At 37.7% G+C, this 12503-nt stretch overlaps 1 protein-coding gene across 1 annotated transcript; it reads right to left on the reverse strand.

Moving 5' to 3' along the window:
- Positions 1-1424: 1424 nt before the first annotated feature.
- On the reverse strand, positions 1425-5524 carry LOC149837487 (protein EDS1L-like). Its single transcript, XM_090006074.1, has 4 exons — positions 5206-5524; positions 4364-4423; positions 2837-3613; positions 1425-2566 (listed from the first exon to the last, which is right to left on the reverse strand). Exons 1-4 carry the CDS (start codon positions 5512-5514, stop codon positions 1778-1780), a joined length of 1935 nt encoding a protein of 644 aa, XP_089862200.1. The 5' UTR covers positions 5515-5524; the 3' UTR covers positions 1425-1777.
- Positions 5525-12503: the final 6979 nt, after the last annotated feature.

Raw genomic sequence — 12503 nt, forward strand, 5'->3', positions numbered from 1 at the left:
CCATTTCCCTATTCATCTCAGAAATACTTGGAGATTTCCAAATCAGTTTTTTTCAAAAAGTGCATACATCTCTGCATTGCACAAGCATGATTCTTTGTGCATTTAGACTTAGAATAAACTCTTAGATAATCTTTTAGCAAAGCAAAAAAGCATGAATTCGACCCTTGGTTCGATTACCCCTGGTAAAGGCGCTAGGAACGGTCAAACCTCATACCGACGAGCGGATCCCGTCTCCCAGTTTTCCCGCAAATATTTCAAAACGAAGGTGAGTTATTTTCTCAAATATTTTCAAATTAAGGTCAAGTGAGACCCCGCAAAAGAATTCCTTTTTCCTTTCTTTTCTCTTTTCTCTTCTTTTCTGTTTTTTTATTTTCTCCTTTCAAAAAGGAGGAAATAGAGGTTTGAAAGGAAAAGAGAAGGAAGAGAGAGAATATTACGAGAGAAAAAATTTTGCGATGATCACAAGGTTCACACATATGTTTATGTGAATTCATGAAGTATATGCGAATAAGTAGGATATTTGCGATGTTTTGGGTTTCAGTTTAACCGAATTTTTGCAAATATATTTATGTGAATTTGTGAAGTATATGCAAATAAGTAAGATATTTGGGGTTTTAGTGGTTTTAGTTTAACCGAATGTGTGCAAGTAAATTTATGCGAGGTTCGTATTATACATGTGAATAAGTAGGATATTTGCGACATTTTAGGTTTCAGTTAAACCAAATTTTTGCAAATATATTTATGTAAATTTGTGAAGTATATGCGAATAACTAGGATATTTGTGATTTTAGTGGTTCTAACCGAATGTGCGAAAATAAATTTATGCAAGATTCGTATTATATATGTGAATAAGTAAGATATTTATGATTTTAGTGGTTTCAGTTTCATCTAATGTTTGCAAATAAATTTATTAGAGTTTGTGATATCTACATAAGAAAACATGTGATTCTGGATTTAAGAGAGGGATTTTGTACTAGCCGACGAGCAATACAATTTTATTGCAATAACCTATCAATTTGCAATTGCGAAAGGTAGAAAGGTCCTAACAAAATTAGATATTTACAATTTTGGACATCAAGAGAATAGCAAAAATTATAGGGTTTTTAAGAAAATATGTCAAATTAGTCACGGTCAATTTTCGTAATACATACTTAGTTAAGAAGTCAATAGTTAAAAGAATGTTTCTTAATATGTACAACGGTTGTTAGGGTTGCCAAGTTTCTTTTAATACTTTCTCTATTCCAGCAAACGATTTTGATATGTAGGGTTCTGAATCTTCTGATCCCATATCCAGACATGCCCAATGTCCCCAAACATGCTCATATGGGTTTATTAAATCCATCTATAAATAGATGGAACTAGTTTATGAGTAAGCCATAATTACATCCACCCGTGAGTTTTGAACTCATGACGTCCCGTAAATAGGTGGAACTAGTTGCTAACGAGATATATTCCTTTTCAAAGATAAACTTAAGCGTTATATCTTTAAGAAAAAACAGGATACATTTTATCATTTGCATCACGAGACATGACTGGAGTCTAAAACTTATTCATGTGCCGCAAAGGGCCAAATACTTGGGAAGAAAAACACTTAGTCCTTCAAGCCATATAAATGAATTGGGCTTTATGGCTTTTACATATACTACGAAATGCTCCCATCACACTAGTCCTTCAAGCCATATAAATGAATCATGCCAAGTTATAGACACATATTTGGACCAAAGTCCTCCGAGCCAAGACAAGGTCTGACTCACGTGTGAGTCCCGGTTTCGGATGTTTAAACACTGGACCCAGCTTGGACCGAGCGACTTCTTGACTCTTCAATATGCTTAAGGACCCGAGATGCGGCCGGATGTCCCTGTGGCACCTGCAGGGTCCACAATTTCATGAAAGTGGAGTCGTTCATGAGCACATCCTTACCCAATTCACCTCCGTCCAGCCACGCATGTACCTCTTTCTCAAACTCTAGAAGTTCTTGTTCAACAACACCTTGGAGTGGGTGCAGCCTCAGCTTAAGGATCATATTCTCCACTCTGGCCCAAAAGCATGAAACCAAAGTGAGCTTACCTTTCTCTAGCCACTGATCATCCACCTTTTTGAACCTTCGCATGTGCTGCAGCCACTTCTCCGGGTACTTGTAGTAATTGGGCCGCGCACCTGTGTTCGCCTCGTACAGCCCGGTCTCGTTTTCCTTCTCGTGCCGATAGAAGTTAGCAATGTCTATTGGTTCAACCAAAAGACGGATCTTGGTGCCAAGCATGACCCATTCCGGGTCCACTTCAAATGAGTCAGGTAATTCAAACACTTTGAGCATTTCTCTGACCTCTTCCCAGAAGCCAACTAGTTCGAGCCGATCCACATTGGCTTGGAAGTCGTTCGGGTCCTTTTGCAACTTGAACGAGTCATAGTAACTGATGCCGTTCTCTTCGCAGATGCGGCGGTAGGTTTCGAGTTTATGTAGACACTCTTTGATGGCGTTCCGGTTCCCGTTGACTGTCTCCAGGTTCTTGATCCTCATCTTCTCCACCTCCCCTGCAGCTCGGAGGCTCAGCCTTGCTTCCGTGCTCTGAAAGAAATCAGGCAATGGGAACACCATATGGTCATCTTAAGGTAAAACAAGAAGCCCAACTTCAGGCTTTACCCATGGAGCTCAAGCACAAGACTTATCCAGGACTACAATTTGGTTGACTCGGAGGCTTGCCACAGACCAATTCATTCACACACACACACACACACACACACACAGAGAGAGAGAGAGAGAGAGAGAGAGAGAGAGAGAGAGAGAGAGAGAGAGAGAGAGAGAGAGAGAGAGAGAGAGAGAGAGAGAGAGAGATACCAAGCCAAGTTCATTGAGGGCCAAATTGATGTCACCAAGGCTGCCAATTGAAGCATCCTCCGAGGAGATAGGAATATCTTTCAAACCATTCAACTCGATCACATTATTCTTCAGGCACTTTTTCACCTCTGTGTGATAACGCAAATGCTCATTTATGACAGATCGTGCAGCTTCAGATACACCCGCATCGGTTCCCAACAGCTTTAGGGAGTAGAACAAGATCTGCAGCACAGCATCATGGTTCTCAACCCTGACCATCCTCCCTTCACCACAAATGAAGACAAAAGTCCCAAAGGGCCTGTAAGGGCTGAGCTCAACAATCCCATTCACAGCTTCCAACAAACAATTGCCACTCACAGCTCTTCTCAGCACACATGAGTCATAGCTTGCGATGGAGAAAGTGTTGTTCATCACATTGGCAAAGAAGTTAATAGATTGAGCTGATGTAGTGGTAGAGCTCTCACCGGATCTTCTCAGGTTCCACAATTGAAGAATGGATCCGAGATCACTCTTGATTTCACTAAGGGGAGAAAGGAGAATCCGGGGAGCCGGGTCTCGGGGCAAGATGATGTTTATGAAGCAGGATGACCAGCCTTCTCGACGGATCGCATGGCCGACGACCTTGTCGCCAACCAGAGGAGATCCAAAAGTTATGCAAAGTGGAGAAGGATCCAAGCCCCGATGTTTCTCTAAGAACCAAATGGTTGCCAAGATTGCTATTGCTCCTCCACTTGAATGCCCTGTGAACACAATCCTTTTCTTTTTTGCGCTATCAACCTGAAAATTTGAGGTGCAATTATGTCATTTCTAATAGTGTTAGGCAGACCCTACCAGAACAACAGCTGCCCCATGCTGCAGAGGGATTCGATCCTGAAATCGGTACTATATCTTAGATTTTGCCCCAAGGAGAGTTGGCTTAGTGGGGTGGGGCCTTAGCTGCTAGACGGGCAGTCAAGGTTCGATTCCATGAGCGTCACCTCTCTGACGATGGGTATGGGCAGGCTGAGCTACGGCGACCAGGTCTTTCTTCCTGGCTGGTTATAAATCCAAAAAAAAAAAGAACTATATCTTTGATTTTGGCACGGGCGTCACAGAAGCATTAATTTTATGATTAAGAGATAGATTTTTCATTATTACATAGTATAATATTCAATAGGTTGCTATATACCTACCTCTTAACAAAAGCCACATTTTTTTACTACAAAATGAAAATCACACATGCCTTGATTTAGGCTTTTGAATGAAAGAAATGTTCTTGTTTTTTTTTTCTTGTTTTCTTTTGGAGGATTAAAATAATTGAATCTTAGAAGTCAAATATATTCTTTAAAAACTATCTAGGGATAACCTTTAAGTTAGTCTACGACACTACATTTTTTCTAAGAATGCATCTTTTTTTAAGACTTTTACAAATAAGTGGCAGAGGCTCTGCTTAAACCTATGGGGGCGTTCTTTCTTTAGTGCTTCTCGAAATTCTTGTGGCCTTTTAGTAGGCACTTAAAAAGATGGCATAAAGACGAGAATAAGTACCTTAGTGACACAGCCAGCAAATCGTCCAAACCATCCACTCGATGACATCATTTCTTGGATCTAAAATAAAACATTTTGCTCGTTAAAGGCCTTGAACTTTAAACTAAAACCAAAAATAACGCCCATGATTTAATCTTGCCACTTGTGTGAAATGAGAAATCCGGATTCTCTTAGGGGGACTAAACAGAAAGATGAAGGGCCATCTGGGAAAATTGTCATATCTTTAGCTATGGCCGTAGATTTGGGTCCAGTAGCGGGGCAACATTGGGGCCATGTTGTGGTAATTAACTATGAGCTAAAGTAGTGAGTTGGCAGAATCCGAGGTCCAATTTGGACCCAGATCTTAGCCAACCCATATCGACAAAAGGCTATATGAAGGCCAGACCTGACCAGGACCCGAACCCATCCAAAATCTAACCTAATCCATCAATCCGGGAGCAGACGCCCATCGAAGGCAAAGGTTTTTCTCTATTCCACTTTTATCCCTCAAGTAATAAAAAATACCAGAAACATCCATATTACCGTAAAAAAGCCAGAACTAAAACTCCCAGTCAATCACGAGTCATGGACTCATCATGATCAGCACCGTGAAACACGAGTTAAAAATGGCTAAAAATATCACGATAAATAGAAAAAATCATGACTGTATTGTTAAAGTGAGAATAAAAGTAAAAATTCACGTTTCTCCATTGTAAACTCCAGATTCTTTTTTCGGTTTAATTTTTCAAATATGGAGCTTTCTTTTTTCTCATGAGAATGTAAAATCAAAAGAATTTTAAAGCTGTATAAAAATAACGTGATAAATAATGTCCGATAACTTATTTGGCTACTGACGTACCTACCTTATGTTGTAGCTTGGATTTCTCCAGGATCAGGCAGAACCGATTCAAGAAGGACCCATTGACGCTGCCAGGCTGGTCAGTGCCAAGAACCTTCAATGACGGGAACTGATCGGAATCGATTATCTTTTTCTCGCCGAACCGTTCGTCTACGAACCAGTCTTCAGCGGACCACGAGCTCGGGAAAGCGAAGACAGCGTGGGACTTGATGGATTTGTAGAGGAAAAATTGGGAACCCGATTTGTGTGTCCTGAAGGCCAGGGAGCAGCACCTCTCCACCAGCACCCGCAGGTCCAACGGCCTCGAACCCATTGCTCAATCTGCGGGCAAGCCGATACGAGCAGAAGATAAATATGTTGTCCGAAATGTGGTCTCCATTGCTCATTAATCTGTCCTGGTACATCCTGCTGAATTACTTTATTGCCATCCGCACCTTCATCGGACGGACGGCATTGATCTGAATGGTTGACTTTGACACTCTCAAAGAAGAACACAGCTGTCCACGTTCGAAGCTTTGTGGGCAAAGGGCACTTAATTTTAAAATAATTTGGATGAAAGAAGTCTTTCTCTCTCTCTCTCTCTCTCTCAATACGAAGATACTTTTCTTTGTCAGCAAGCAAGCAGGAATTAAATTTATTTAAAGCGAAGATGCCGATTATTACGAATCAATAAAAAAAAACAAAATAAAGAAAACGATAGGTCCGGTTACCCTGTTCACCATTGCTAGTGATATTACGAAAATATCATTGTTTGTTGAAATATATTGAAATGCTTAACAAAATTTTAGTCATATATCATTTAAAAGTATATCTTATTTTCAAAGTGTCAGCCTTTTATCAAGATAAACAGTTGAAAATTTTACAAAAGTAAGCCTAACGTTTGCCCTAACTACAAACACATTCCTATATGAGAGCACACCGAATGAGGCAGACTTGGAGATGCCTCTTGGCTATATGGCACAAGGCTACCAAGACAAATTTATCCATTCCTCATTCCATAGGACGAGATGCTTTATTTATAGAGTATATAACTATTCTAGTCTTTCGTTAAAAACAATGAGTCCCAATTGATGCCAACCTTCCATCATACTTTTTTAATTGATAAGGTCATCATTCATTGGGTAATATTTTAAATTAAAAATAAGAGTTTAAAAGTTGTAGAGATTTTAAAGATACTAAAAATAAAAATTAACAAACACAATAATTATAAACATATCTCAAAAACAAGATTTACAAAAAAATTATTTGGCAAATCATGACTTTGACTCAATATATTCATACTTATTAGTATAATAATTGTTACCACATTAAAAGACATACTAGAGATTTGACCTTAATATAATGTGTTTACGATGGTTATCATTACAAGCATCATAAAAATTTTGCTTATCCAGTATATAGATATACAATAACAATATAGGACACATTGATTGTCTAAGACCAAAGTTTGCATAGCCAATCTTATCTCAGAAGCTATTAACGAGTTTTGTTTCATAGGGGCCATTTGGGTCATCTTTTTGGGATGACACTATTTGAGGGACAAAATGAGAAGAAAAATGAGAGAAAATCCCTCCTAGATAAGGAAAACCATGTTGAGACTATTTGATTTTTGTAAGCCTTATTATCTATAAGAGGCTTAAATTATCTTAATAACAAATCTTTTGTGAAGTTTTTCATAAACTCTTGGCCTACTTTCCTAGTAGAATAGGTTTCCTTTCTTAGAAGGAAAAGACTATTGAATCCTCAAGAGAATCCCCCAATACAGTCTTACCTTATCACTCTCTCCCTTTTTCACGTCTCTCTTAGTTCATCTCCCTCTAACGCAATCTCCTTCATCCCCCAACTCTCATGTGATCTCCAACTCGCCCTGCCTCTCTCCCTCTATTGTCACCCACAAACTTGCATCCCTAGTTTGAGTGTAGCAGCCCATACCCTTAGGTAACTAACATTTGGTATTAGAGCAGGTTTGTCTCGAGACTTTGAAGATGATCTTGCAATCAAAAGGAGATTCTACAACAAGGGCCCAAGCCTTTCCCAAATTCACACGACTCATCCAGTTGCAATCAACCGTGTACTTCATCAACTACGGTGATTTGCTCATGGATTTGTCCTATGATCATGTTAAAGAGATCAAATCAGCATACACATAGGTATCAGGTTCTTCAATTCTTATACTTCAAGTTTGAATTTAGAATCATTAGTCTAAAACCCAAGATTTTTCTTTGGCAATTAAAATGAATAAATGGTAAACTTTATCTGCATTTATGACATGATTGCAATTTTTTTGTTTTCTTAAAATTCTTGATTTTTTTTTATTTTAAAATATTATAAAATTAAGTCTCAAGTTATAGAGAACATTACAAGAATAATTATAAAATTTAAAATGTAGTCTAAATAGAGGCTCTCACGAGAAGAATTAACAAGGTTAATTCTTCCTCTCTCTCCCATTCTCATTAGAATTCTTCTTCTTCTTCCTTAGAACTTCTTCAGCAACCATTAAAGTTGCTCTAAGGTATTAGGATAGGAGACAAAGGTGTTGTTGGTTCTGAAAACACGTTTTAAGTAGGATCCATCTTACTTGTAACATAGATCAGACACAAATGCATAAACTATGCGTCTTACCCATTCTACATGGATTTTTAAATCTAAATTAGGTTTGAAAAATATTTTAAAAATATTTTTAATTCAATATCATTCTTTTAAATGGATTTATAAAATTGTTTTTGATAAATCTATGCTTGAATGACTAAACTGAAAAATCGGGTAATGCAAAATGCATAGTTTCGTGTTTTTACGTAATTTTATATGGTTATATCTTTATTTTCAGCATGATTGGGTGTATGTTTGCTTTCTTGCATGTGTTTAGAGTATGAATCATATTTGTTCAAATTTATTTCATGTGTTTCATTGTGTTTTCGCATACTACCATCTTAAACTAGTTATTATGGTAAAAAATCATGATTTTTTTTAGAGTTTAGATTTCAAAATAAGCACTATAATCATATGACATCTCTTTATGACTGTAGATGATATTTATATATTGTTCGTGTGTTCATGCATAATTAAAAATAAAAAAATTATGTTTATACTTGACTTTTCTTATTTTTATCATGATTTATATTGTATTTTTTATGTTATCTTGGTTTTCTTTACCGATCCATTGCGGTAAAATAAATATAACTCTCAAATTGGATCACAGATGGCCAAACCCTTTTATGAAGACCTTACAAATATTTGGGAGGTGCCTCAAAAAAAAATGGGCCTTATTGGTGGTACTAAAGTGAGGGTTATGACAACTGCAACCTAAGACAAAACTTTTATCGTATGTGCAAAGTCATTCTTGAAATCCAATAAATCAATGGTTTCATGTTAATAGTTTATTTTTTGATATGTTATGAATATATATGAAAAAAATAAAATAAAAATAGGTTTCATTTTTTGTAAATCTTAAAGACTCGCACAAATCATGAAAAATTTAAGATTCTGCAGAAAACTTGGATTTGAAACTCTCTTAGATAGGGTCCAGTCTAGAAAATCTACAAAATTAAAATGATGGCATTTTTTCGAAAACTAAGATAATTTTGAAATCTAATATGTATACCTATCACCAAAAAATTTGAGAGGATGAAAACTCTCTTGGATTGGGTCTAGTGATTGCTTCTTTGTGAAGCAAGATTCTAACATATTGTCTGTCAAAACATAAAAATAGTTTCTAGTCCATGAATTTCTATGGGCAAACAAAATTTTTTTTTTGAGATCTATCACTTGAGTTTGAAACTAATATTTTTTTGTATGACTATGAATTTTTATAGAAACATATCTATTTAGTTTGATGGTCTGATAGACCCGTAAATAACATATAAATTTTGACTTTATACAATTCTTGATTTTTAGATATTATCTTAACTTGTGAACTTATTTTGCTAAAATCATGTGCTTGCTTATGATATGAGATGTTAATTATATATATATATTGACATGTGATGTTTCATGATTATGCTGTATGTAAGCATGTTTATTATTTGTTCATGATGGCATATGAGACTGCATATTAAATATGAGATTTAAGTATGATGATTGAGCCATGTAATATGTATATGCATACATGTATAAATTATGTATGCATGACGAATGACGTACGTAGAAAATATATATGCTTGAGGTTTAGATGTTTCATATTATGAAATACGCATGTTTTAAATTATTAGATATAATTGATTCAATTAATTGAATATGCATGCTTTGAGGTTCAATTTATGAATGTATTGATTTTAAATAATATAAAATATGATGTTACATGTGGTTGTGTTATGATGTCAATGAATGTGATGATGCGATTCTATGTGATATTGAAATGTCACATGAGCTAAGGTTATAAATGCATGTGATAAAAGTTTAATTTTGCAGCGATAATTCTAGTATTACTAACATGAAAATTGCACTAGAAAAAAGAACATTTTGGCATATTTTTTGCACAAAAAAATATCACTTTACCAGCATGAAAAATGCTTCAGAAAGTGAAATTTATTAGAGAAAAAATGGGCCAATAAAAGAGGCTTTATTGGCATAAAAAATAACATCTTTACTGACGCAAAAAATGTGCCAATAAAATATGCTTTACTAGCACAAAAATGCACTAATAAAATGAGCTTTACTGGCACAAAAAATACACCAAAAAATAATGCCTTTACTTTCTCAAAAAATATCAATAAATGATTTTTTTTAGCAAAAAATAAAATATAAGAAAATCTCTTTATCAGCATGAAAATTGCACCAGTAAAAAAAAATTTTATTGACACTAATTTAGCACCAATACAAAGAGCGTTTACTGGCACTACAAGGTAGCACTAGTAAAGGCTTTACTGGCATGACCTACTATGGCAACAATGCCAGTAAGGCCTTTTACTAGTGCTAGTCTTATCTTTAGGAGAGTGAAAATTACACTAGTAAAGATATAATTTCTTGTAGTGATTTTTATGAGTGTCATCCCTCTGTGCAAGCCAACGTGTAGCATAGGCCCTCAGGGCAAAGATTATAAGTCCAAAAAAATGTTTTATTTAGCAGACCATGAGTTAAGCTTTCTCCTCACAAGAAACGAAATCTTTTTGGATTATGAGAGAGAGAGAGAGAGAGAGAGAGAGAGAGAGAGAGAGAGAGAGAGAGAGAGAGAGAGAGAGAGAGAGAGAGGAAAAATTCAACTTCTCATGAGCTTGGCATCAGATCGTTCTCTTGAGGTAGCGAGGCGGCTTGAAGATTCCGGCTCTGAGAAAGAGGGGCATTGTTTTAGTCTTGAAGTGGGCCTGGGTCGCTTCCACATCTCCATCTCCTTGGGCTACGTTTGTTAGGCAAAAATATGGTAGTCTACCTGACTCTCTTCTTTCGACGCCCAGTTTAGTGTGCCATTCGTTCCTCTGGCTGGAGTGGCGAAAGACATTTCGCTCCTTCAGTGACAGGGATTTTAGGCCTGGTCATGGCCGCCCGTGGCTTCACTGGGCCATGGCGAGCGGTGATAGGTTCTCCATTAAGCAAGTTTACTATTCCTTGTTGTCATTCAGGATAAACTGGTTTTCCACTGATTGTATATGGGGTAAGGGTCTCGCTCCAAGGGCAAAAGCTTTGGCGTGGCTAGTGGCTCTGGATCATGCATGTTCAAACTCAGATTAATATCAGGAAACAGGGGCTTCAATTTTTCATCATGTGTGTTCTTTGCGAGAAGGCAGTAGAGGACACAACTCACCTGTTTTGGTTTTGCCCGATCGTTCTAGACCTATTTTTTTCAAACTTGGGGTGCACCGTCTGTTCAAACTCGTTCGAGTTTCGTTATTTGGGACCTCTTGCTTGGTCCCATGATTTTACGATAAAAAAAATGAAAATAATTATGGCGGGTATGGTTGTTTTCAGCATGGTGGGTGATGTGGACTGAAAGAAACATCTTTTTCAGGGGCATCAAATTTGATTTTGGAAGGCTTCGCAAGCGGGTTATGTCTGATGTGTATCTGGATCTTAAATTACATAGTAGAGACGGGGGGGGGGGGGGGGGGGGGGTTGGATCTGCTTGTACTCTGAACCGTGCATAGTCACCATCTCGATTGTTAGATTGTGGCTGTCTTACTCCTATGTTCCTCTCTCATCCAATATTCTGTTGGATGTATTTTGGTAATGTTGAATGGTGAATGTTCTCATGGGTAGGGTACACGACCCATCCCGCAGTTGGATGCTGCCCATAGATATGTATCAATTTAATGAGGTCGTGATAAGAGACCCAGCCAGTTATGTTAGAAAAGTCTCCCTAGAGAACAATCAACTCTCTACAAATGGTGGGAGGTCGTCAAGTAGTTACCACGTTAAGTCGCCTACCCTCGTTATCAAAATTAATTTTATACTACAACAATTAGGGGTGGCAATTTCTTACACGACCCGCCAACCCAACCCGCCAACCCGCCTCTTAGGCGGGTTCGGGTTGGGCTTAAGCCAACCCGTTTAATAAACGGGTCGACCTGCGTAACCCGTTTATTAAACAGGTCGGGTTCGGGTTGGGGGTATGCCAACCCGCCAACCCGACTGACCCGTTTAATAAACGGGTTAGGCGGGTGGGTCAACCCGTCGACCCGACCCGTCAACCTGACCCGCGAACCTGAGAACCTGTTTTCCCGACCCAACCCATTTATTAAATGGGTTGGCGGGTCGTGTCGGGTTACCCATTTATTAAACGGGTCGGGTTCGTGTTTGCCACAGCCGACCGGTTTAATAAACGGGTCGGGTTCGGGTTGAGGTATGCTGACCCGCCAACCCGACACGATTGCCACCCCTAACAACAATCATTTCTCCACTTGCAGCAACATCTCTGACACCGTAATGAGGTAGAGCTTGTAACGCACGTTAGTCATGTCACTCAATTTTGAACATATACTATCTCCATTGCAAACCCTATAGGGTCCGGGTAGGATAAATAAGAAAATACGTCCGGACCTGAAGGTCCGATTAATAATGGGCCTGGGTATAATTTGCGAAATTTTATATCAGATCCCGGCCAAACCTGAGTTCTAATTAAGACCTACAAATTTTCAATGTAAAAATGATAAAAATATTATTTTACCAAGTATGGTTCATATAATTTTTCTTATAATAGACCCGATTAGACTCACATCCAGACCCGATATCATATTTATGAAAATTCTTAATCTTTGATTTTTAATCCTTATCCTTCTTATACATTGTGATTGGATTATCCTGACGAACACACCCTAATCATTAAGGAAACAACGCTGATCTGGAGTTTTACTTTGCAAACATATTCTATAT

Source organism: Nuphar pumila, chromosome 5 (assembly GCF_984573655.1).
Source record: "Nuphar pumila chromosome 5, dmNupPumi1.hap1.1, whole genome shotgun sequence".
NCBI lineage: Eukaryota > Viridiplantae > Streptophyta > Magnoliopsida > Nymphaeales > Nymphaeaceae > Nuphar > Nuphar pumila.

What these genes read in the sequence shown, in the direction of transcription:
- LOC149837487 (XM_090006074.1), bottom strand. Translation starts at nt 5,514, where the DNA reads ATGGGTTCGAGGCCGTTGGACCTGCGGGTGCTGGTGGAGAGGTGCTGC. An exon ending in AATCCAAGCTACAACATAAG is followed by an intron (nt 4,424 to 5,205) that starts GTAGGTACGTCA and finishes GTTTTATTTTAG; the next exon opens with ATCCAAGAAATGATGTCATC. An exon ending in CCCTCAATGAACTTGGCTTG is followed by an intron (nt 2,567 to 2,836) that starts GTATCTCTCTCT and finishes GATTTCTTTCAG; the next exon opens with AGCACGGAAGCAAGGCTGAG.